Source organism: Mixophyes fleayi, chromosome 9, assembly GCF_038048845.1.
Source record: "Mixophyes fleayi isolate aMixFle1 chromosome 9, aMixFle1.hap1, whole genome shotgun sequence".
Classification (NCBI taxonomy): domain Eukaryota; kingdom Metazoa; phylum Chordata; class Amphibia; order Anura; family Limnodynastidae; genus Mixophyes; species Mixophyes fleayi.
This window is the reverse complement of record NC_134410.1, coordinates 107,676,037-107,701,835: the sequence shown is the minus strand read 5'-3', so window position 1 is coordinate 107,701,835 and position 25,799 is coordinate 107,676,037. Positions and strand designations below refer to the sequence as shown.

Sequence of the window (25,799 nt, the reverse complement as noted above, 5' to 3'; positions counted from 1 at the left end):
ACATCATCACCCTGTGTAAGAGGACGAGAATGGGCTCTCCAGTAACAGCACGGAAATCTAAAATTAAAACTTACTATATCCCTAAGCAAAGGTTATTGTAACGGAATTTTCTTAGATATCTGTAATTTGTATATTTCAACAGCTGTAAAATAGCCCAGAACACCCCCTGAACTATTTCCTTATAGAACATGATCGCCAGTGTGAATAACATGTGAGAAACCAGAGGATTTTACACTTCCAAAATGTAAGTTACAGTTGTCGGCCCTGATTGATGAAGGAACGCATACTGAGTGCAAACTGTAAATCAGCTCTGCGCACTCCCGAATTCATCAAGGAACGGATCTCAAGATACGCGCGCTGTTGAGTTTGGGCGTAGGTCTGCTGCGCTCTAATACACAAGACGCTGCAGGATACGTCCAAAGCCTATGATTATAAATTCGAAGTCATATGGATTATAAATTCACAAAAGAATGCACAGGAAAAAAAATATACAGAATTAATGTCACCAGTAAATAAAAGCATTCTTGATAAAACGGTAAAAAAAAGGAAAAGGGTTTTTTTTAAGTTTTTTTATCCCCATGAAATACATTTATTAGGATGCCCTTCGTGTCTACTGAACATAATTTTTTTTTTTTACAGTTGTTCCTGTTTGCAAACACTTGTTATACGGGCAGCACGGGTGGCTTAGTGGTTAGCACTTCTTCCTCACAGCACTGGGGTCATGAGTTTGATTCCCGGCCATGGACTTATCTGTGTGGAGTTTGTATGTTCTCCCCGTGTTTGCTTGGGTTTCCTCCGAGTGCTCGGGTTTCCTCCCACTCCACAAACATACTAGTAGGTTAATTGGCTGCTATCAAAATTGACTCTAGTCTCTCTCTCTCTCTCTCTCTCTGTGTTTCTGTGAGTATGTGTGTTAGGGAATTTAGACTGTAAACCCCAATGGCGCAGGGACTGATGTGAATGAGTTCTCTGTACAGCGCTGCGGAATTAGTGGCGCTATATAAATTACTAATGATGATGATGATAACATGCATATGAGACTGTCATCACTACTGACCAGGACTTAGAATGGCCCTGTAGCTGGAGCAAGAGATACGGCAGAAAAACAAGTAACTTGACGTATCTTGAGGAATCAGGTCTGTAGCGTCAAACATTCTAGTGCTGGTAAACAAGGATGATCGCATGGTTCTAGCAGTGATAAGTACACATGGGTGGACAAATCCAGAACGAGTGGCCAGTTGGAGCTGTTGAATTATGTTATAGCAAAATAAATTGTAATAAAAGCTATTGACTCGAATGGAACAATACCCATCCAATTTCCAAATTAACCTAAAAAAAAATACCATGCCTTGTTTGACACTGCCGAGTAATAATTTTTGAACTAATAATCATTTACTGAGTTCATCAGTCAAATGAATATTTTCTCCTACCCCACCTGTTTATGATTTCCCCCATTGTAGTCATTATTTTTCATATATAAATAGCTGTCTGGCAAATCTAGTGCTGATCTAGCACTGCAGGTCACTGTTCCAAGATTTGACGGATCTGTAGACACACATTTCTGTGCAGCTATCCTACCTCTGTAAGAAGCTTTAAAACTCCCATGCATTGCTGTAAGCAAGCATGGCAGGTACGCATTGCACACGTTGATTACTGCTCTGCTGCGGAAACTCTTGGGCAACAGGATTTACCACAATATTTTCTTTTGCGCTAGATATAAACAAATGTACACAGGTAAGGATAAACGCTGAAAACAACTTCTCGCGTCCAGATAGCTCATGCATATTTGACAAAAATATGAGTGGCCCAGTTAAGGACCAGACCTCAATTCCATCGAGCATCTTTGAAAGAATTCGAAAATTGCTGAGTACCAGCAGTCTTCATCCAACCTGATGGAACACAAGTAATATTGCAAAGAAGAACGGCAGAGACATGCAGGGTCTGATGCATGTTGGGTTCTACGTAGCGTATCGTACGTGAAATAGGTCTTAGCACGCCCAGAAACGAACATTGTGCCAATGAACGAAACTGCATGCAACTCGTGTCTGAACGCAAATGACACTTTGACTCTCTACGACTTCAGAGGTGGAACGGGGGAGGAAAGGTGCAGATTAACGCGGGTCATGTGCGTTAAGAGCGTTCCAACTCAGATGCGGACGATTCAAGGCCTGTGTTTGTCGCAAGTTCCAGCTTGGATTTGAATACGGTTAGAACTTTCACACAAGTTATGTGCTCTTTTTTTAAATGAAAATTCCGTGCACGTTGCATTCGGACTTGAATCAGACCCACAGTGCTCAGGTATCCAAAGCTGGCAGATACTTAACAAATAGACTCACAGCTGTAACTGCAGCTAAAGGTACTTCCACCAAGTATTAAAAACAAAGGGGGTGAATACTTCTGCCACACTTATTAAACATTGAGCTGTCAAGTATAATATTATTTTTATTTGTAGGTATAGCAAAGAAGTTATTTCAGTTTTCACAAAGATGATTCATGGATGTTGTACTAGAGTGTATTAACATATACTGCAACTGCTCTTCATTCCACAGTTGTCCACTAAATATTACCATATATCTGTGAAATTCCATCCATCATCACTACCCATCTTGGATTTATAAATATAAAGCTCTTCTTTGCAGCAATGTATGCTACTTCTAACTTTTTATTACCTTATTTATCATTTTAAATATAACTAAAAACGGTAAATTTTCTTTGATGTCAATACATAGCATTGTATAGCATTTGGGCAGCATGGTGGCCTAGTGGTTAGCACTTCTGCCTCACAGCACTGGGGTCATGAGTTCGATTCCCAACCATGGCCTTATCTGTGTGGAGTTTGTATGTTCTCCCTGTGTTTGCGTGGGTTTCCTCCCACACTCCAAATAGGTTGATTGGCTGCTGTCAAAATTTAGACTGTAAGCTCCAATGGGGCAGGGACTGATGTGAGCGAGTTCTCTGTACAGCGCTGCGGAATCAGTGGCGCTATATAAATAGATGTTGATGATAGCAGTGTACAGTACATTTTCAGTCATTATCCCACTTATTAGGAATGTGATCCACCTTCAATCACCATCTCTACATATCAATTCATTTGTAGACTTGCTCTATAAATGTCCCCCCAGCACGTATTAGCCAGTTATCCCACTGGTATGACTCAGGTGCCTCTTACACAGTTTATAAATAGGCACTTGGATTTGTTTCCACTTTAAATGCTAGGTTCTTTGTTGTCTGAGCTGCATATTTAGATATAGCAGAAGTCTAAAATAACTTTCAAAACACCGCACGAAGATAACAAGGGAGCTCATGTCACTTTATCTCCTTTAACGCTATGCGCACTGGAAGGAATAAACCGACAGGTACATTTTTCTTGTCTTAACACTCTATTCTGAGTACCTGCTAACACTGTGAAGCGATTATTCATTGACGTGCACAACATACACAGGTGTTCTGTAGTGTAACCCGTAGCAACCAATCAGTTGTTTGCGTTATTTTGAAGGTGCCTTTGGCTAGGGTCGCAGTACCGTTTTGTATTTATTCCTCATCACCTGCTCTCTTCCTCGTACCCAGGTTTAAGGTAGGCAAGGGTGGAATAACTTGTTGTCAATGGTAATGTTTGCAGCTGCACAAAGTATTTCAGGAGCAAGGACACACAATAGCACGCAGAAGTGATGCTAGGTTCCAATTAAACTGATGCAGGAAGACTATGATATGAATCTAAATAAAAACAAAGGGCCTGATTCATTAAGCATCTTAACTTGAGAAACTTCTTATTTCAGTCTCCTGGACAAAACCATGTTACAATGCAAGGGGTGCAAAGTAGTATTCTGTTTTGCACATAAGTTAAATATTGACTGTTTTTTCATGTAGCACACAAATACTTGATAGCTTATTTGTACACTGAAATTTAAAGTTGATATTTGTGTGCTACATGTAAAAACAGCCAATATTTAACTTCTGTGCAAAACAGAATACTACTTTGCACCTCTTGCATTGTAACATGGTTTTGTCCAGGAGACTGAAATAAGAAGTTTCTCAAGTTAAGATCCTTAATGAATCAGGTCCAAAATCTTGAACTCTAACAAAATCGAGACATCCAAAAATGACAGCAAACATCTGGTTGCTATGGGATACGACACAAGCAAGCAGTGATAGGCTACAGGCTGCCCACCGAGCCGCTTCCTTCTTTACCGTCAGATGTGTTTGGTATAGTTTGTAACACTTATTTACCTTACATTACCTGCTTGTATGTTATTACAGATAGGTATCTCTAATTTTGATTAAATGTATTGCTTGAACTTTAATTCATCACGTTAAAAGAAATTTCGGTTCCACTTCCACATATATGTTGAGTTATACAAGTTTTGTTTCAAAGGTTTGATTTGCAGCATATTTTAATTTAGGTCACTTTACACAGTAAGAGGAGCCAACAAGGGGGTGAAGTTACTGCCTACAAACAGACATATTTTGGATGTTAGACGAGGGGTGATGATGGTGTGTGGTTAATGTGAAGATATTTCGGACCTGTAGCTACTATGGGTACCAGTGTTGGGTCAGACTGTGTAATAGGGTTCAATAGATATTTAGAAACTAGGAGACAGCCCAAAAATGTAGAAGCCAGATCTTTAAACATTTTTATATGGTATGCGCTAATAAATAATAGACTATACACTCCCTTTACACACAAGTCTCCTCTCTTACAGACATTATACCCCCTTCAATCCATCATCACCAGTTATTTATATAACGCCACTAATTCTGCAGCGCGTACAGACAACTCCCTCCCATCAGACCCTTCCCCATTGGGACTTACAGTCTAAAAAGTAACCTACTAGTATGTTTTTTGGAGTTTGGGATGAAACTGGAGCACCTGAAGGAAACCCACGTAAACATGGGGAGAACATACAAACTACACACACATAAGGCCATGACATGACCCCAGTGCTGTGAGGCAGAAGTCCTAACCACTGAGCCACCATGCTGCACACACATCATAGCCAATCTTGATCCCCACCCCAATCCTATTCTATGCTCCCTCTAGCTCCTCAAATCTATTCACCCCTCTCCCCGGTATCTTCACTGCCCACTCAATCCCCCTCCACATCCCTTGTCCCCCTCCTCCTCATCCTCTATCAACATGTTCCTTCCTCACTATTGCTATTCTGCCTTATCATCATCACCATGCCCCCATCATCACCCCTTCATTACTTTAATCCTAATAATTACCCCCTCCATCCACAGTCATCACTAACTCCCTCATCCTCATTTGCCCACCCAAACCACAGCCATTATTAACCCCTCCACAATGAATCCTCATTAACCCCAATCTTCCATGATTAACCCTTGCATGAATCATTGTCAAGCCTTCCATTGTGCATTATTATTATTATCCCCTCCATTATTAACCCTTAACAGCCGTGCTGCTCCTCCAGATATACCCAGAGAGGAACTGAGCATACAACAGTTTCCCCCTCTTAGTACTTCATGTGTCATCACATGATCAGAGTGGAACTGTCTGTGTTCAATGCCAGTGAAATTATTATACACAATACCAGAGGTGATATTGTATTATTATTATTACCATTTAGTTATATAGCGCCACTAATTCCGCAGCGCTGTACAGAGAACTCACTCACATCAGTCCCTGCCCCATTGGAGCTTACACTGTAAATTCCCTAGCACACACACACACACACACACACACTCACACACATATACACACAGACTATTTGTTGTGTGTCAATTTACCTACCACTATGTTTTTGGAGTGTGGGAGGAAACCGGAGCACCCGGAGGAAACCCACGCAAACACGGGGAGAACATACAAACTCCTCACAGATAAGGCCATGGTCAGGAATCTAACTCTTGACCCCAGTGCTGTGAGGCAGAAGTGCTAACCACTGAGCCACCGTGCTATATCTTCTATTTTGTTTTTAAACAATTCTTTTCCAGAGACTGCATATTACTCTATACAATTCAGGGCTGTTTATTACATTAAGTATCAGTTTTTAAAATTGGCTTTTGACACAGTGTTTTTGCAGTACCATTAAGCATACTTTGAAATCTGTGATAAATTGTTGGCCTATCCGCTAGCAGAGTTTCGTCTGTTGGCTTAAAAATGTGAAATCAAATCTAGCAGCAGAACGAACGGCTTGTGGCATTTTTTTAACACGTGCAACCAACTGGTAGAGGTAATGACAGGATCCCTAATAGCCCATCACCAACATACTCTATAGGTAAGATGCAAAGGTAGAGCAATTCACTGCTTTACATTCCTAACCTATCACCTTTTGCAGTTAACAGCATTTAAAAAAATGGCAAATGATTTTACAGTAAATACGGGACTTATCCCCCCCCATTAAATTTGCATTAAAAATAATGAATTTGACAGTGGCAACTTTGTCAAGCTTGTTGTTCATTGAATACTATGATCCACTATTAGAGGTTCCTGAATTCAGGATTTTTTTACTAACACACTGCAGCCAGCCTCACCAACAGTACCCTGCACATCCCGAAAAAAGCACAGCACTGGCAAATACAATGACAGCCACATAACACGAACAATCCTCCCCAGCTGCACGCTCTAAATAACCACTGTGCTCCCATTACTTGCACATGATCTTGTAGCATACAGTGACCTGATATATATATATATATACATATATACAGTACTGGAACTGCAATATATTCCCTGGCCCTCTGGCTTTGAATGGGTCTGTGATGATTTCACAGCTCACAGATAGACTGGCAGCGGCATCAGGGTTATAAATACACAGCAGCTGCCGGCCTGTGGGGGGTTGGTATACAGTGCAGAGCTCTAGTGAGTATCACCAGCAACCACTTCTCAGGCACCAAGTAGGGGAAGGCTTCAAGCTACCACGTGCAGTCATGGATAGAGTCAGTAATGGGACAATATCACTATCTGGCCTGATATGCAAAATTCCTCGCAATAAGACATTTGCATGGCAATAACTGGGAAATATGGGGTTAGCATTTTAAACCACCAAATAATTGCCCAATAATAATTATTAGCATACTTAGCCAAAAAATAATTGGGCAAGCACAGTGGCTTAGTGGTTAGCACTTCTGCCTCACAGCACTGGGGTCATGAGTTCGATTCCTGACCATGGCCTTATCTGTGTGGAGTTTGTATGTTCTCCCTATGTTTGTGTGGGTTTCCTCCGGGTGCTCTGGTTTCCTCCCACACTCCAAAAACATACTGGTAGGTTAATTGGCTGATATCAAAAATTGACCATAGTGTCTGCTCCCTCTCTGTCTGTGAGTGTGTGTCTATATTAGGGAATTTAGACTGTAAGCTCCAATGGGGGCAGGGACTGATGTAAGTGAGTTCTCTGTACAGCGCTGCGGAATTAGTGGTGCTATATAAATAAGTGATGATCTAAGGTTTTCTGAGTGATAATGATATTAACTATCTATATTGGTTTGACCAAGTACAAAACACATGTATACATGAATATAGATTGCCACATAATTATGCAGTGCAGTTCTCTACTATAATTGTATATACTTATGACGACAAAGCACCATAATCTATACTGTACTATCCTTTCCATGCTGAATATAAAAAGAACCCTGGACTTTTTGACTGATACATACAATCATACATGTGGAATGATCAGCGAGATGCTCACAGTCATGGTATCAGCTCTCACGCAGCAAGAGATAGGCAACGTTCCAAGTAACTGGTCACAGGGCCTCGGTACTTACCCGGGCTGGCTCTCTATACTAGGGCTGCGAGGTTCAGGAAGCCCCGGTATCTCTCGCTCAACAGCCTTCTTCTGCCTTCTTTGCTTCTTCTTAGTCTTCTTTCCTTGACTGTTACCTGAAACTAAAATGGGCAGAGGTAAATGGCTCGTTCAGACGCATGCGCTGGGAAAATGGGTAAAAATACATGAAACCTAACCTGCGCATTAGACATGTTTTGTTAATGCATTTTTTAATGTGTTTTCCATGAGCTTTCTATTCAATTACCAATACAATCTATGTTGCTGGTAGTGTGCGTGGCCACATTCTAAAATTGTAAATGCAATGTTGGGAATAAGCCCAACAGAAACAATTAAGCCTATATGGTGTTAGCAGCTAAACAACACATTAATAATGCATAGTGCTAGACTGTACTGTTTGGGACAGCAAATTCCAACTTCAATTTGGAAATACTTGATTTAACTTGTGGCACTGATGAACAACATTTTGGAAATAGCTCCAACACAATACACCAAGATCTATCTATCTATCTATCTATCTATCTATCTATCTATATATATACACACAATACATTAAAAGTCGACAAACTATGGAAGACCTAATTATTAACTTATCCCTGGCAGCCAACCATCTGAGTATTTAAATAGGCCTAAATATGTCAGTATGCATTAAATGAATAAAGCAAATGCAAGATAGGGCTCAAGTCACATATGGTCCTTCTTCAGACATATTTTTACTGGAGAATTAAAATTACTTTAAGAAATGAGTCTATACAAAACAAACTACATCTACTGTTTTGTAGGCTGGTAAGTGCTGCAACAAATGGTTAGCTCTAAAAATACACACACCAATATGGAAAAGAAAACCTTTATATTAAATACATGGTCCAAATGATTGTAGCCTGAATATATTGTATATTCTGTGTATAAGTATAGAAATCAGCCCAGTTACTGCAGGATGACACATAAGTGCTCAACCAAATAGGATAACAATGTACAGCATAGCTTTATACTCTTTAACTCATTGGCTTCCAGGCAGGATGGGTGTTAGTTAGAGGTTGTAGTCTACAAATACCCCTAAAAAACAGAACCCCCAGCTGATTTGAGTGGATTAACTGTGTGCCCCCCACTTGCAGTGGAAATGTCATGTCTTGGGGTCCTCACCTTTCTTGGAGCTCATGACAGAGTTGGAGAGGCAGTGGGGAGGAGAGGAGACATACTGAGAGAGGAGAGACAGGGGGACAGAGGGGAGGGGAGGGAGAGAGACAGCTGTAAGCAGGGTCGCTGAGGGGGAAGAGACAGCTGCAGGAGAAGGAGGAGATGGCAGTGTACAAGGGAGAGACACACGGGGAGGGGACGCGATCACGTTCAGTGCAGGAGCAGACGTCCAATGTCAGGACGGAGGGAGATGAAAGCTGATGGTGAGAGACAGGCATAGAGTATCAGGGAGGAGAGAGGCGATGTCACAGCCAGGGAGGAGCAGAGCGTCATAATGATGGGAGGAGGAAGCTGTGAGCCCAGGGGACATGGCCATACACAGTGCACATGGTACATGTATCCTACAGATCCTCATCATGTACTGCAGCTGGCTTCTCATCTCTGCTGATAGGCATACATTACATCACTGGATGTTTCTTTTAATATTTATTATCTGTCTATAGATAGATCTATATATATATATATATATATATATATATATATATATATATATATATATATATATATATATATATATATATATATATATATATATATATATATATATATATATATATATATATATAGATCTATATATATAGATATAGGTCTATATAAATAGAGAGAGATCTATATATATATATATATATATATTGTCGAAGTCAGCAAATTGGATAAAGTCATTTCAGTTAAAATCGAGCAAACTTGGTTGTCTTTGTCTGAAAAGATGCGTACGGTACGCTACGGCGTAAAAGGGCACGTTACAACGTAAAAGGGCGTACACAGCCACAACACGTGGCACCCACAGAATTTAGTCTTTTTAAATACATTCGCACAAACACGCTCACTTGTAAAATAGTACACATTAATGGTAGTTGCAACACATAGTCATTTATGTCGAAATATAGTAGTACTTATGTTTTATATTAAAGTTATATGCATATTAGTGAAATATATGGAACAGGTTGAAGGAATCATATCATGTGTGGTATCATAATAAACCTCTTAACATTTGCTACTGTTCGGTTCACTCTGCGAAGGAATCGCAGAGTGCATACGCAAGTTATGAATGATAGGGAATTATGAACTACTTAAGACTAAGGAATCTTGGCGGGAAGAGCAGAGCATAGCCCCTGGAGAGATGACCCCCTCCTTTGGATTCTTTAGGATGAACTAGCCAATGATTGACAACCCCTTCGACCTTCCTGAAACCTGGACCAATAGAAGCAAGCTATACCATCTCCATTGTATTACTGTATTCCTATGTGCATATAAGCAGCAGCTTCACATCTAGTGTTCAGACATCTTGTCCCCAGACTTCAGGATTGAATGACTGCACACTGGATCCAGAGCGCCTGCGATAAGTAACAGCTGTACTTATTATCACTTCGCTTGAATATATTATACTACTTTTTGCGAATAAATCTTTGTGCGTTAAAAACACAAATCGAGGTTCGACAATCGTTATTGGTTAGCGACAATACGCATTTAACAATCGTCAGCTTTGGAGGTTTCGTTGCCGATGATACGCAAGACCAACGGATTTCGGTTCCGCAACAAAGGGTGGAGACGCGTCATAAACGGGTAAGAACGCAATGTGTTCAAAACCTGAATTTTACTCTGTGTTGTGAAACCGAATGTCCGTTTTGCATTATCTAGGGCACGCTAACTAGAACCTAGAGACAAAAGAGAAAACTGTTTCTTTTTACTGTCATTGTGCGTTTTAACTGTATTGCATTGCATAGCGTATGTGTATTTCCTGCTGTGCGTACGCGAACTTCCGGTAGATTTGCCACGTGGTTAAACAATCGTCTTGATAGTTATTATATGTGCATAGTATAATTACTTGTGAAAGCCTCTGAGACATTAGTACTGTTGTTGGGAACTTTTGATTTTCTGCGCAGAAAAGGTGTATAGTGTGTGATTTTGTAACGTAGATACACTGTTTATTATTCATTGTGGTCAGTTGCTGTCTGACGAGGCGGGTTGCCCAACTGAAGGACGGTACACAGGGCAGGTATACCGAAGGCGAAAACCGGGTTTTCGCAAAGCGCTACCAATAGATCGCAAGGTTTGCTAATAACTAGTATTGGTAGGCAGTGCGATCTAACCGCACGACAACCGTTAGTGCGAATTGGTGAAGCAGCTAGGAGGAATTATATTGGAAAGGCTGGTTGATTGTATCGACTTTGTTCTCCCAGTTATAATAAACTCAACAGATTTTTGTGGTTTAGCCAGGGTATCGAGGAGCTGATAGCCCTTGGGTCCCACAGTGATATTGTCTGTGTTAGGGGTCCTTGTTTAGTACAAGAGGAAGCGAGTGGACGCGGCTTGAGCAAATACGTCCACGGCCAGTAAGAGATCTCTAGCGGTAGAGTGTTTGTAGCAAATTGTTGAAAGTGTTCTGCATAGATTGGTGTTGTTCAACATGGGTGCTAAGCATACGCTAGAGATGGCCAGTGTACTGCCTAAGGAAGGTCCTATTGGTTCAGCGAGATTTCTCATGTGTAAGAAATATGGTGCATACTGCGTATTGCTACACGTGGGTCAAGATGACCAAAGATTGTGATAGGCCTTTCCCAACAATAGGGAGTTTTAATGCAGAGGTACTAAATACTGTAAAAGATAAAGTATGGTTGATTAAGTCAACGAAAAAGAGAAATAGACATAATGATTGTTTAAAATTGTGGCAAATGGAAGGTAACACGTGGCAGAGCAGCGAATGCACAGCGGAAGTAGGCGTGGCGAAAAGCGCGCGCAGAGCGGAAGTAGCCATCGAGAAGCGTGATGTACTCAGCGCAAGCACGCCCCCGCCACCTTATGTGGCGGGAGGCGTAAGTACAGCCGTTATTAAAACTGAAAAAAGAGAAATTGCTAAATTGTATCCTGTTTTAAGCCAGTTTAAAACAAGTGTATCAGAAGATGAAGATGAACCCACTGTGATTTCGGCCATTGCTCATGCTGTTAATATGCTAGAGGTTCAGCGTAAGTATGGGAAAGGAGCAATGGCTGAGATAGGTGAGAGTAGTGTGATCACTAGGAGTGATAGCGTTCTAAATCTTGAAACAGCGGATCCGGTAGTGACTTCAGAAAACAGTGAACCAGTGGGTGCGTACCCAGTCCGCACAATATCAGTTCCCAATGGGAAACCGGATAAGGATGGTGTAGTTCCTTTAAGAAATGTTACAATGCATTGTCCCTGGACTAGATCAGAATTACGTTCCATTATGACTGAATTCCCAGATCCTAGAAAAGAGTTGGCTAAATGTCAGAAGTTTGTTAAAGACTTAGGAAATGCACACGAACCAACCGATAAGGATTGGCGGGTAGTGTTGAGGGCGTGTCTTCCTCCCAATACTAACGTACAACAATTCATCAAAGATTGTTCGTTGGAGGAAGATGACACCTTGACGGATGAGATTAGCCAAGAGAATATAGAACAAATTGTTAAACACTTAGCCATCTATTTTCCAGTAGTAATGAATTGGAGTAAAATTTTCACCATCAAGCAGAAAGATAGTGAGACAGCAGCAGATTACTTCATTAGAGCTATAGCAGCGATAGCACGGTTCACTGGGATATCAAACATAGGGGAGGACCCACATCATAGGGAAGTAGCTGTAGGAGTATTAATGGATGGCCTTAGAGAAAATTTAAAAACCAGAGTACAAACCACATTACCTAATTGGAGAGGCATCACAGTAGATTCTCTCAGGGAGTCTGCTGTGGAGCATGACAAAACCTTTTTAGAAAGAAGGAGGAGAAAAGTGATAGGTTAATGACGGTGAGTATACAGGCTCTAGAGGGGATGCATACACGACCACCAGTATACAACCCACATAATAAGAAACATAGAGTGATCAGATGTTTCAATTGTAATGAAGAAGGACACGTTAGGAGGGATTGTAAAAAAGACCAATACAACCCTAGAGGTGGGACACATAGATATCCTCCAAGGAAGAACTCACATAGAATAGAAGACTCACATCTACCCGCACATATTATAAAAGCAAATATTGCGTGGGAAAATGATAGTCAGCGCTAGGGGTCAGGTCATACCTGTAATCTACAGCCAGTGAGGTTAACTGAGAGTCAGAGTGAAGAACCAACAATGATAGTTGACATAGCTGGTAGGAAACAAATCTTTCTTGTAGATACAGGGGCGGCCCGATCTGTGATAACCTCTCATTTCAATCTACAGGTGACCAGTAAAACTATTCCAGCTATGGGAGTAATGGGAAGAGTGTTACATTATCCACTAACTAAACCTGCTGAAGTTACTATCGGGCCCCTGCATACCAAGCATTCGTTTCTCTTGGCTGCGGCGGCTCCTACTAACTTGCTGGGAAGAGACTTGTTATGTAAAATGGGATGTGTCATATACTGTACTTCAGATGGTGTGGTCTTAGATATACCGGAGAAGGTCGCACATGAAGTACAGAATATATTGGACACCCCTCAAAGGTTAATGTTACACTCTCCTGTTATAGAACAAAGTCCATCTCAAGTAAGGGGGATGTTGCTGGAAATACCAGGTTCACTATAGACCAGAGATGGACAGGACACTGGACTGATGGCAAACGTAGCCCCTGTCATGGTCAATCTAAAAAGTGGTAGGATAGCTCCAAAAATCCCACAGTATCCATTAAAACCGGAGGTGGAACTAGGGGTATATCCTGTTATTGAGAGGCTGTTACAACAAGGGATTTTAATTCGTACAGCCAGTACAGCAAATAGTCCCATTTTCCCTGTGAAGAAGAGTGGGGGGAGGGGCTATAGATTAGTCCAGGACTTAAGGGGAATTAATAAAGTTGTTGAGAGCCAATTCCCCGTAGTGCCGAATCCAGCTGTCATCCTCATGCAGATTCCACCGTCTGCTAGTCACTTTACTGTCATTGATCTATGTTCTGCTTTCTTCTCAGTCCCTCTTCACCCTGACTGCCAATACGGTTTTGCATTCTCCTACCAGGGAGTGCAATACACATGGACCAGACTGCCCCAGGGGTTCATAGACAGTCCCAGTATTTTCTCCCAAGCCTTACATGACTGTTTGCAATCCTTTCAACCCCACAATGGGTCTGTTCTTATTCAATATGTGGACGATTTGTTGCTGTGCTCTGATTCTTTTATGTCATGTTTACATGATACTAAATTGTTGTTACTTCATCTTTCACACACAGGGCACAAGGTGGCAAAGGATAAATTACAGCCATGTCAGACTAAGGTCAAATACTTAGGACACTGCCTCACAAAGGGGCTAAGACACTTGACAACCGACAGGATTGAGACCATACAACACATGACTCTGCCGCAGAGCCAGAAGCAGATTCGTACTTTCCTGGGGATGTGTGGATACTGTAGATCCTGGATCCCAGGTTTTTCTATTCTGGCATTACCATTGCAGGAGCTAGTCTCTTCTTCAAAACCAGAACGTGTCGTACACACAGAAAAGTCAGAGCAAGCGATCTTTAATCTTAAAGATAGTCTGACTAGAGCACCTGCATTGGGAATACCTGATTATGAAAAGCCTTTTGAGCTATACTGTACAGAAGCTGATGGTTGTGCAGCAGGTGTCCTCACACAGAAACATGGTGATGCTAGCAGACCGGTAGCATACTACAGTGCACAATTGGACACTGTGGCAAGATCACTCCCAACATGTCTCAGAAGTGTAGCAGCAACTGCTCTTCTGGTAAGTAAGAGCGAGGACGTAGTATTAGGACATATTTCAACTGTCTATACACCCCATGCTGTATCAGCTCTGTTAAATTCAGCCCAAACCAGACATGTTTCTTCAGCTAGATTCACAAAGTGGGAACTAGCCCTGATGGCACCCTCAAACATCACCATCAAACGATGTAGCACCTTAAATCCAGCTACATACCTTCCATATGTGTCTCTAGAGACACAAAGGGTGGGAGGTGAGGAGACCCTGGTTGATGATGAGTTAGGCAAGAATACTGACACGCATGACTGTATGGAACACCTGAATCAGACCTTTACTGCAAGGCCCGACATACGTGACACCCCTTAGAAAATGTAGATTTTACGTTTTATACAGACGGGAGTTGTCATAGACAGACAGAGACGGGAGAGCTATGTACTGGTTACGCTGTTTTAGACGATCAGGATGTGGTGGAAGCTGAACCCCTTGGTCCACCTCACTCAGCCCAGGTGGCGGAACTAGTAGCATTAAGGAGAGCGTGTGAGTTGGCAGAGGGTAAATCAGCCAATATATATACTGACTCTAGGTACGCCTTCGGGGTAGTGCACGATTTTGGGGCCCTTTGGCGTCTTAGAAATTTTACGACAGCAGCAGGTACGCCAGTGGCACACTCACAACACATAAAAGGACTTCTGACAGCAATACAGTTACCCAGAACAGTAGCCATCATAAAGTGCAAAGCTCATACCTTTGAAGAAGACCCAGTGTCATTGGGCAACAACAGGGCGGACAAAGCTGCTAAATGGGCAGCAGGGCAACCTATGACTGTATCGACCGAGACTATGATGGTTTTTCAGACATTAGACATGCAGAAATTAATTGAAATGCAAAATTTGTGTTCCCTGCAGGAAAAGGCCGTCTGGAAGGTGAAGGGATGTGGTCAAGAGTCCTCAGGACTCTGGAGGGATGGACAAGGTAAGCATGTAGCTCCCCGAACGTACTATCCAAGCCTGGCTGAAGCAGCACACGGCCTGACTCACCTGGGTAAAGAAGGTATGTGCAAACTGGTGAGAGCATACTGGTGTGCTCCCGGATTTTCCTCTCAGGCTGGTAAGAAGGCAATGTCATGTCTTACTTGTTTGAGGAAAAATGTCGGGAAAACTATTCCAACTGAGCCATCCCACATCCCTCCTACAGACGGACCTTTTCAGGTAATACAAATTGACTATATCCAATTACCACCGTGCAGGAATCTAAAGTATGTGTTAGTTTGTATTGATGTGTTTTCCGGTTGGGTAGAAGCATATCCGGCAGCCACTAATACTGCTGTGTTCACTGCAAAGAAAATTGTACAAGATTTTGTATGTAGGTGTGGTATCCCTAGAATCATTGAAAGTGATAGAGGTACCCACTTTACTGGTGATATCTTCCAAAATATGTGTAAACTCATGGGAATCGGTAGCAGACTTCACACCTCTTACCGACCACAAGCCAGTGGTAAGGTGGAGAGAGTAAACGGTACTATAAAGAACAAGCTGGGTAAGGTAATGGGTGAAACTGGGTTGGCATGGCCAGAGGCTTTGCCATTGGTCCTCCATAGCATTCGAACCACTCCTAGACCTCCTCTTAATCTGTCCCCCTTTGAGATACTGTTCAGACGACAACCTCATTTGATCGTGAGTCCACAAGACGACTTGAAGTGTAATAATAAAGTGACTGTACAATATCTTATAAGAATGAGTAGACAGCTAAAGCAACAGCAACAAAAACTAAAAATGCTGTCACCTGGTATGCCAGAAACGAACTGTCATGATGTTGAACCTGGAGACTATGTTATGATCCGCAATTTCTTACGTTCAGGTTGTTTAACAGACCGTTGGGAAGGCCCGTACCAAGTGCTGCTGACCAGTACTACATCACTGAAGGTTGCAGAGAGAGACACTTGGGTCCATTCCACCCACTGCAGGAGAGTCCATAATCCGGAGAAAGTGCAAGATAAAACTGAGACCGACGACATAGATCTGTCACTTGTGAGTCTGTTCCGGGAGACCTAAAGCCTGCAGTCGAGACACCTGAACCAGAGACGTTGACCCAGAACTATCTTTCCAGCGATGGAGTGGCGGTTTTTGTTTTTCTTTTGTTCCACGATTTTCCTTGTTTTTACTCTTTCTAGGACATTCTATTTTTGTGAAGGAGGATGGAGGACAGAGGAGAGTTCTGGTAGTGATACGGATGAGATGGAGGCAGAGGAAAAGTTATTAGAATACTCAGAGCAGCCCATTATCAAGCTTGGTCCGGGGGTTATGAAAAGGTCTGCTAGCTCAGGAAATCGGAGGCAGTGTGAGGGGCTATTGTCTGATGAGTATTGTATCTGCAAGTTCTGCGACTCCCTAGTTGAAGAGAGATGCATCCAACGATGCCAGTCCCCCAGTACTCTGAATATAGGCAGGCATCCTTTGGAGGATTATCACTCCCTGGTGGGTAAGGTGCTAAACCAAACCGAGTGTTGGGTGTGCTCTCACGTGCCGCAAGGGCAGCATAATATAGGACTAGTGCCATTCCCTCTAAACATATCCAAAGTACTCAAATTGAGGGGTGGGAGGCCCATAGACGGGAGGTACAATAACACTAGGTCCCCTAGTCTGACGCTTCGACAATACTCCATAGACAGATCTTTGCTGTGTCTAAATATCTCTCATGCAAAACGTCTGGAGAATTGGGAAGCTGACCCATCAGATCAGACAATGGCTCGCCACACTCATTTTAGAGGGAGACTCACAAGGTCACCAATAGGCAGGAATGTTGATGGAAGTCACAAACTAGGGCGTATAACCAAACATAAGAAAGTAGCCATTGGAAAAGTCTCTATAGATAATTGTAAGAATGTCATCCATGCCGACACATGTCTGGAGCAAATGGAGACACTAGGCATGGGTAGTTTTATCAAAACTCTGTGTGATATAATTCATGGGCATACTGTTCCTTATGTTCTCCCTGATGATGTGTATTTTGTTTGTGGAAGGAAAGCTTATTCCTGGGTGACTCCGAGTTCCAAGGGCTTGTGCTTCTTAGCTAAACTGGTTCCTGAAATCATGACTATTACTCATGAAGAAATGGTTGGTATTCACAAGACTACATCACCACCATACATACACACACAGTATGAACACCGTGGCAAGAGAAATATGATTCCTGGTGAGGAACCCATAGCTACAAAATTGATTAGTGAAACTGCTGGTTTTCAAGTTATGGTTGCTCTAGATCTCACCAGGACCGCTCGGGGAACATTAAACTTTAAATATATCCAAGACCTAGCTAAATTAATAGATAATATCACCGAGATGTATGATGACACTTTCAGGTATACTGGAAGGGAGCTACAAGCGTACAAGAAGGAGTTGGTGCAACATAGGCTGGTACTAAATTATCTCACCTCTATTACTGGTGGGTACTGTGTGACACTGGCCACCCAGTTCGGTGTCAAATGTTGCACGTACATCACCAATAATACGGATGACCCTAAAGAGGTTATAGACCGGAAGATGGATGAAATTTTGCAACTGAAATGGGAATTTCGAAAGAACCATAATTCTTCATTATATTAGGTCGGGGAAAAGGTGGCAGGTTGGTTCTCATGGTTGAACCCTGTGAAATGGTTCTCTGGTCTGGGGGAATGGGTACAGGAAATGGTTGCTAGTGTAGGTAAGCTCCTTCTCCTTATACTGGGTGTCATCTTAGCAATTGGTTTAGTTGTCAAATGTGTTCCTACTGTGTTGAAGTGTGGAAAAAGGTCTCATAGGAGTAACACTGAGAAAGAGACTGAAAGGGTGGTACCAGATACCGAGATCATGGTCTGTGAAGAAGTATTGTATAATCCTGAACTTGAAACGGTGATTGGGTGATAGTTTGTTATCAAAGGGTGGAGCTGTCGAAGTCAGCAAATTGGAGAAAGTCATTTCAATTAAAATCGAGCAAACTTGGTTGTCTTTGTCTGAAAAGATGCGTACGGTACGCTACGGCGTAAAAGGGCACGTTACAACGTAAAAGGGCGTACGCAGCCACAACACGTGGCACCCACAGAATTTAGTCTTTTTACATACATTCGCACAAACACGCTCACTTGTAAAATAGTACACATTAATGGTAGTTGCAACACATAGTCATTTATGTCGAAATATAGTAGTATTTATGTTTTATATTAAAGTTATATGCATATTAGTGAAATATATGGAACAGGTTGAAGGAATCATATCATGTGTGGTATCATAATAAACCTCTTAACATTTGCTACTGTTCGGTTCACTCTGCGAAGGAATCGCAGAGTGCATACGCAAGTTATGAATGATAGGGAATTATAAACTACTTGAGACTAAGGAATCTTGGCGGGAAGAGCAGAGCATAGCCCCTGGAGAGATGACCCCCTCCTTTGGATTCTTTAGGATGAACTAGCCAATGATTGACAACCCCTTGGACCTTCCTGAAACCTGGACCAATAGAAGCAAGCTATACCATCTCCATTGTATTACTGTATTCCTATGTGCATATAAGCAGCAGCTTCACATCTAGTGTTCAGACATCTTGTCCCCAGACTTCAGGATTGAATGACTGCACACTGGATCCAGAGCGCCTGCGATAAGTAACGGCTGTACTTATTATCACTTCGCTTGAATATATTATACTACTTTTTGCGAATAAATCTTTGTGCTTTGGAAACACAAATCGAGGTTCGACAATCGTTATTGGTTAGCGACAATACGCATTTAACTATATATATATATATATATCCATAGATCTATCTATATTTACCCATATCTATCTATCTATAAAATCTATAAATACACAGTGGTCAAAGTGTAAATCTAGAAATGTCGGCACGGCATTTATAAAGAAAATATGGAAAATGTAAGTGAATGGAATTTACAACCACAATACCACATACTTGCCAACCTTTGGTAAGTTAATTCCGGGAGATCCAAGGCAGGGGGGGACGCGGTAATTTGTATCATTTTGGCTCCGCCCCGGGACAAAATGCCGCTTTTGTCGCGGGGGCCAGCTGCAGTACATGATGAGGATCTTGCTTCTCAAAATGACGCGATTCACCACGAAGCACGTCATTTTGAGGAGCAAGATGCCATATGCGGGATATTTGCCTGGGATCCCGGGAGACCTACCTGAATTTCGGGAGTCTCCTGGACATTCCGGGAGAGTTGGCAAGTATGCAATACCAACATATGCCAGCCCACTTCTACCACTAGATATAAAAAATGTGTATCAAAAAAATATATTTTTATTATTATTGCAATACCGTGTTGACCATAAAAATCTATGTGACGTTAAATACTTGTGTGTCAAAAAAGATAAAAGTATTATAGGAGTGATACCTTTATTGGCTAACCAAAAGAAATGATTATATTTGCTAGCTTTCAGTTCACAGAGGCCCCTTCATCAGGATGACACCCCCCCCCCCCCCTGTATAAATTTCTTGATGTAACAGCTCTTAAATGTTGTGCCGTTTTCTAAGTCATTCATTTGCCTGATGAAGGGGTCTCTGTGCTCTGAAAGCTAGCAAATATAATAATAATAATTTCTTTTGGTTAGCCAATAAAGGTATCACTCCTATAATACTTTTGTCTTTTTTGACACGAAGATATTTAACACCACTATATATATATATATATATATACATACAAGTTAACCCGTGCATGATACTCATGCATTCTAGTCAAATCAAGCTGCTTAAGGTGTTAAAAAGGTTCTTGCCATGCATTTGGGCCATAGCCCAGGCCTCAACCACCAACCACTCCCCACTGTCAACCCCGGCAACCACCAACCACTCCCAACTGTCACTTCTCCTTCAAGAAATAGATATATTTTTTTTAAAAATCTTTAACAATTAACAAATTAAATTAACAAATTAAAAACATCTTAGTATACCAAATTTCAGCCCTTTCTGAGTTTTTTTTTCCCACACACACTAAGAATTTAGTAAGTCAGTGTATAACTCCACCCAGCAGGTGGCGCTGCAGATTGGTTTTATTTTTTCACACACACACAGACTAACACACGCCACTAGGCTTTTATATTATAGATATATATATTCCAATAAAAGTAGGAGTGCCACACGTAGTGTAAATCTATGTCCCACTCATCGTAACATTATAAGTGCCAAATGGACCCGTGCCAATGATGTGTTTATCTGATACATATGATGAAGGCAGTCTTCCTGAATATATTTTCTGAATCATAGGATTTCCATCCAAACACTGCTAGAAACTCAGAGTAGAAATCAAATATGGTGTAATATGCTCCAGATTATCATCATCAGCTATTCATATAACGCCACTAATTTCGCAGCACTGTACAGAGAACTCACTCTCATCAGTCCCTGCCCCATTGGAGCTTACAGTGTAAATTCCCTGACACACACACACACACACACACACACACAGACACAGAGAGACAGAGAGACTAGGGTCAATTTGATAGCAGCCAATTAACCTACTAATAGGTTTTTGGAATGTGGGAGGAATATATATATATATATATATCTATATATATATAGATTGTAAGCTTGCGAGCAGGGTTCTTTTACCTCTCTGTCTGTATTACCCGGTATTGTTTTTTTAATGTTCCCAATTGTAAAGCGCTACGGAATTTGCTGGCGCTATATAAATAAATGATGATGATGATATATCATTTGGGGGGAGATTAAATTAGCCGCGATATTCTGAGGAACATCGTGGCCGTGGAATTTTTTCCTCGTACACCATAGAGGTGTGAGGAAAAAATCAGCAGAGAATTTACCATTGTAACGGTAAAAATGGCTAATTGAATCTCCCCCATGAAGACTGGCACTCACACTAAATAGTCAATAAAGCCTTTCCAAAAGGATTTCTTACATAGCTTGCACAGAAGGATGTCACTCAAGGATTTTGCTACGCAATATTCAGGTTATATCATTGTGATAGGATGGTGTAGTGTTATGCAATACTTTGGTGCATCATACCAAACATGCTAAGACTGGATTGATCATAAAATGTTGGTAAATATGCTGCATCCATAACTGACATTCAGACATGGCCAAAAGTTTTGAGAATGACACAAATATTATTTTTTAAAGTCTGCTGCCTCAGTTTGTATGATGGCAATTTACATATACTCCTGAATGAAGAGTGATCAGATGAATTGCAATTAATTTCAAAGTCCCTCTTTGCCATGACAATGAACATTATCCCCAAAACAATGTTTCCCCTGCATTTCAGCCCTGCCACAAAGGGACCAGCTGACATCAGGTCAGTGATTCTCTTGTTAACACAGGTGAGAGTGTTGACGCGGACAAGGCTGGAGATCACTCTGTCATGCTGAGTTAGAATAACAGTCCGGAAGCTTTAAAAGGAGGGTGGTGCTTGAAATCATTGTTCTTCCTCTGTTGACAAACTCCAAGCATTTATTAGGCAAGAATGGGCGGCCATCAGTCAGTATGTGGCCCAGAAGTTGATTGACAGCATGCCAAGGTAAATTGCAGAGATCCATAAAAAGAATGGTCAACACTGCAATTATTGACTCTTTGCATAAACTTAATGTAATTGTCAATAAAAGCCTTTGTCACTTATGAAATGCTTGTAATTTTATTTTAGTATACCTGTCACGAACGCCCAGCACTGTCTGCTGACATACAATACATTTGCACAAATAAGTATCAGAAAATAAAATCAGAATTACTACTTACTAGTTAAGAACTGGTGTGTGAGGGAACACAATTGAGGAAAATGAGACATTTCAGTCTTGATAGACCCCCCTCATGAAAATGCACACCTGGGAACGAAAATGCTGAAAAATGCTATAATGGGGCACGAATATTCGATAATTCCCAGCTGTACCTAAGAAAGACATGACCTGTTTTTTTTGTAGTAGGTGTCGGCCACACCGTGATAGCCTGCCTGGCTCTGAGCGGAGGGTACCTCCCCCTACACGGTGCCCCAAGTACTGCACTTCACACATGCCAAGCTGGCATTTCTATGGCTTGATAGTTAGACCTGCCTCTGTAATACGGCGTAACACACTATTCAGAAGGATCAAGTGCTCCTCCCAGGTCTGGCTGAACACCGCAATGTCGTCCATGTAGGCAACTGCATGTCCCTCCTAGCCCTCTAGCTCAGGGTTGTCCAACCCGCGGCCCGCGGGCCGCATGCGGCCCAGCACGCCTGTAAATGTGGCCCAGAAGGAGTTTTGGTTGTGGCAAGGGGGCAGCACTGTTAATGGAAAAAAAAATCCTGCAAAAAGAAAAGAAAATACTTACCTTGCGGTCACGTCAGCTGGTACTCCGGCTCCCTCCCTTGTCTCCTCCTCCGTGCGGTGCTCGCAGTGAATGTCGGGCGTGATGTCATCACGCCCAACATCCATTGCGGAGCGCAGCACAGAGGAGTCACCCGCGCAAGAAGAGCAATCAGCAGCACAGAATTGGAGGAAAGAAGAGAAGAGGACAGGAGAACAAGCCGATTAAAAGGTAAATTAAGGGGGATTTTTTTTATTATTTCAAGGGACGCTGACCAGTGAATAAAAGTCACCTGGTCCTGGAGCATCATGGACCTTATCTCCCTGCTACTTCTACGTGTAATACTAATGGGGCATTATATATTATTCTCTTTGGTCCATTATAAGTTGTTATCCCTTAACTAACATAGAGGTGTAATTTACAAAACAGGTCACATTTTGGGGTCACAGTGGTGTAAATGTTAGGTACCGCAGGCCTGGTCAGGGCACCCTGATATACAATGCCTGGCTTAAATGCACTTGATATTGCATCGAAACAATACAAAAAGTGATTATAGTATAATAACTAAAGAGGATTTTTTGAACAGGGCGATTGAAAGATTGGGGGATTTAAAAAAAAAAGTGATATATATATATATATATATATATATATATATATATATATATATATCACTTTTTTTCTCATATATATATATATATATGTTAACTATGTTTTGTATGGTTTTTTTGGATGATCAGCTATCGTTATTGTTAGTGTATCTTATGTGCGGCCCAAACCAACTCGTCGTCTTCCAATGTGGCCCAGGGAAGCTAAAAGGTTGGACACCCCTGCTCTAGCTGGTCATTGACCAGGTGCTGGAAGGACGCAGAGGTATTTTTCATTCCAAAGGGAATGACCAAAAACTCAAAAAGCCCAAATGGTGTGATAAATACGGAGCGCTCACGTGCCTCGGGTAACAATGGGATCTGCCAGTACCCCCTACTGAGATCCATGATAGTGATGTTGCGTGCCTGGGTAAGCTAATCTAGTAGTTCATCTATCCTAGGCATAGGATAAGCATCAAACAATGTAGACCAGAATATATCCAAAATACAACTTTATTGCAACAGCACAACACCACAAGGCATTCACAAGTTACAGGGTAAATGGTAGCATGTATCCTCCAGCAGCCTCTTGCAGACAGCACTCCAAAGTAATAATCTCTGTCTCTTTCAAAGTCTTATCTTCCCGCAATATTACCACTACCGATTAGCAAAACCGTTATGGTGTCGCTCAGCCTGGGTTACTGGCTCACACAGACCCTGTCCTGCTAGGGTTTCCTCCAGCTTCACCACAATGCCTGGCCCAGAGTCCTTTTCACTAATCTCTTGTACACCAGGATCCACCAAGCTAGACTACATCCCTTGGTATTCTCCTCTCCCTATATTCTTCGCCGTATACACAGGAAGTAGGGTCAAATGTCTCAAACCTCCCCCTTACAGCAGGGGTCTCTCAGTGGACACTTTAGATGCTAGACATACTGTCCCTGTTACCTTGATTACACAATGGAATGGTTTGACTCAATTAGCTATTTTGACTGCATACACTAAACATGGGGTTACTATATTACATCAGGGAATGACACTGCACGCTTACATGAAACAAGACTTTGATAAATCGTACCAGCAGTGTTACGCCAGCTGAGTCTGATACATTTTGATACAATAACATTTATTTTGATACATTTCCCAATGCTATTTCAGCCAGTATATTACTGTGGAGGCACATTGCATATCATCTATAAGTTCTAACCTAATTCATACTTACCTACTTTCTGTATTCTGTTTCTGGGAGATGGGCGTGACTAGAGGGCGGGAGGGGGCAGGGCAAGACAAATCGCGGCATTTTGGCCCCTCCCCCGTGACAAAGCATCATTTTCATCACGGGGGCGGGGCCAAAATGCCGCGATTCTGGCTGAATTGTGTCATTTAGCGGTGGCTGCAGCGGGATGCGGGAGATTTGCCAGCTCTCCTGGGAGCCCAGGAGACCGACCCGAATTTCGGGAGTCTCCCGGACATTCCGGGAGAGTTGGCAAGTATGACCTAATTACCTCTCAGATTACCTGTTGACCTAGCTAATTAACATGGGCTGCCAGCTAGTTAACTCAAACATTGTTCTGATTACAAATCAAATCTAAGCCGCACCTCATAGCAATGGACTTTTGAGACAAATGGTAATTTCATTAGCTAACACAAGTAAAATGACTTCTGCTTACCTGTTATTTTCACACAGTATGGCAATATTCTCTATATTTCTACTACATACAATATTGCAGGTAATTTAATAACATGAAATAATAATGCACATAATACACCGATGCTCTGGTGTATATACTTTGACTGGGCCAAGGTTTAAAAAGTACATTAAACTGTGAGAAATGGGTAATGAACACAAAGTTCTCAGTCCAGTAGCACCCTGTTTCCTCACAGCGGTCATACCACAGCTTCTCACCTGCGCAGCTTTCAGGTTGCTCTGTGCCATCCCCATTAAGGACTGCAATTTTTCCCTGAACTGCACTAATTATTGTACCACTGACTTTCCTGGGGTGATCAATTTCCCTTCCCACTCTTCCCTAATCAAATCTAATGGGCCGAGCACCCGGCACCCGTACAAGAATTCAAAGGGTGAGAAGCCAGGGGATTCCTGTAGTACCTCACAGGATGCAAAGAGGAGGTGCGGCAGGAACCTCTCCCAGTCTCTTCCCTGCGACTCCACAAAAGGCCTAAGCATTTGTTGTAGGGTGCCATTGAGGCGTTTACACAGCCCCTTGGCCTGCGGGTGATACAGGGAAGTTATTAAATGATTTTTTTTCAAAGACTCTGCGTGAGGTTAGACATGAACTGGGCACCTTGATCAGCAAACATTTCTTTTGGGAACCTCACACTGGAGAAAATAGTTATAA

General features: G+C 41.9%; 1 protein-coding gene across 1 annotated transcript in view; it reads right to left on the bottom strand.

Annotated features, from left to right (window-relative positions):
* The window catches only part of SRPK3 (SRSF protein kinase 3), a 28,586-nt gene extending 19,412 nt beyond the window's left edge, over nucleotides 1–9,174 (bottom strand). Inside the window, exons 1-2 of the mRNA XM_075184825.1 lie at nucleotides 8,886–9,174; nucleotides 7,726–7,846 (exon numbers count right to left, since the gene is read on the bottom strand). Of these exons, the coding sequence (XP_075040926.1) occupies nucleotides 7,726–7,846; nucleotides 8,886–8,901 (137 nt within the window). The 5' untranslated portion in view covers nucleotides 8,902–9,174. The remainder of the gene's footprint in view (nucleotides 1–7,725; nucleotides 7,847–8,885) is intronic.
* Between the last annotated feature and the right edge of the window lie 16,625 nt (nucleotides 9,175–25,799).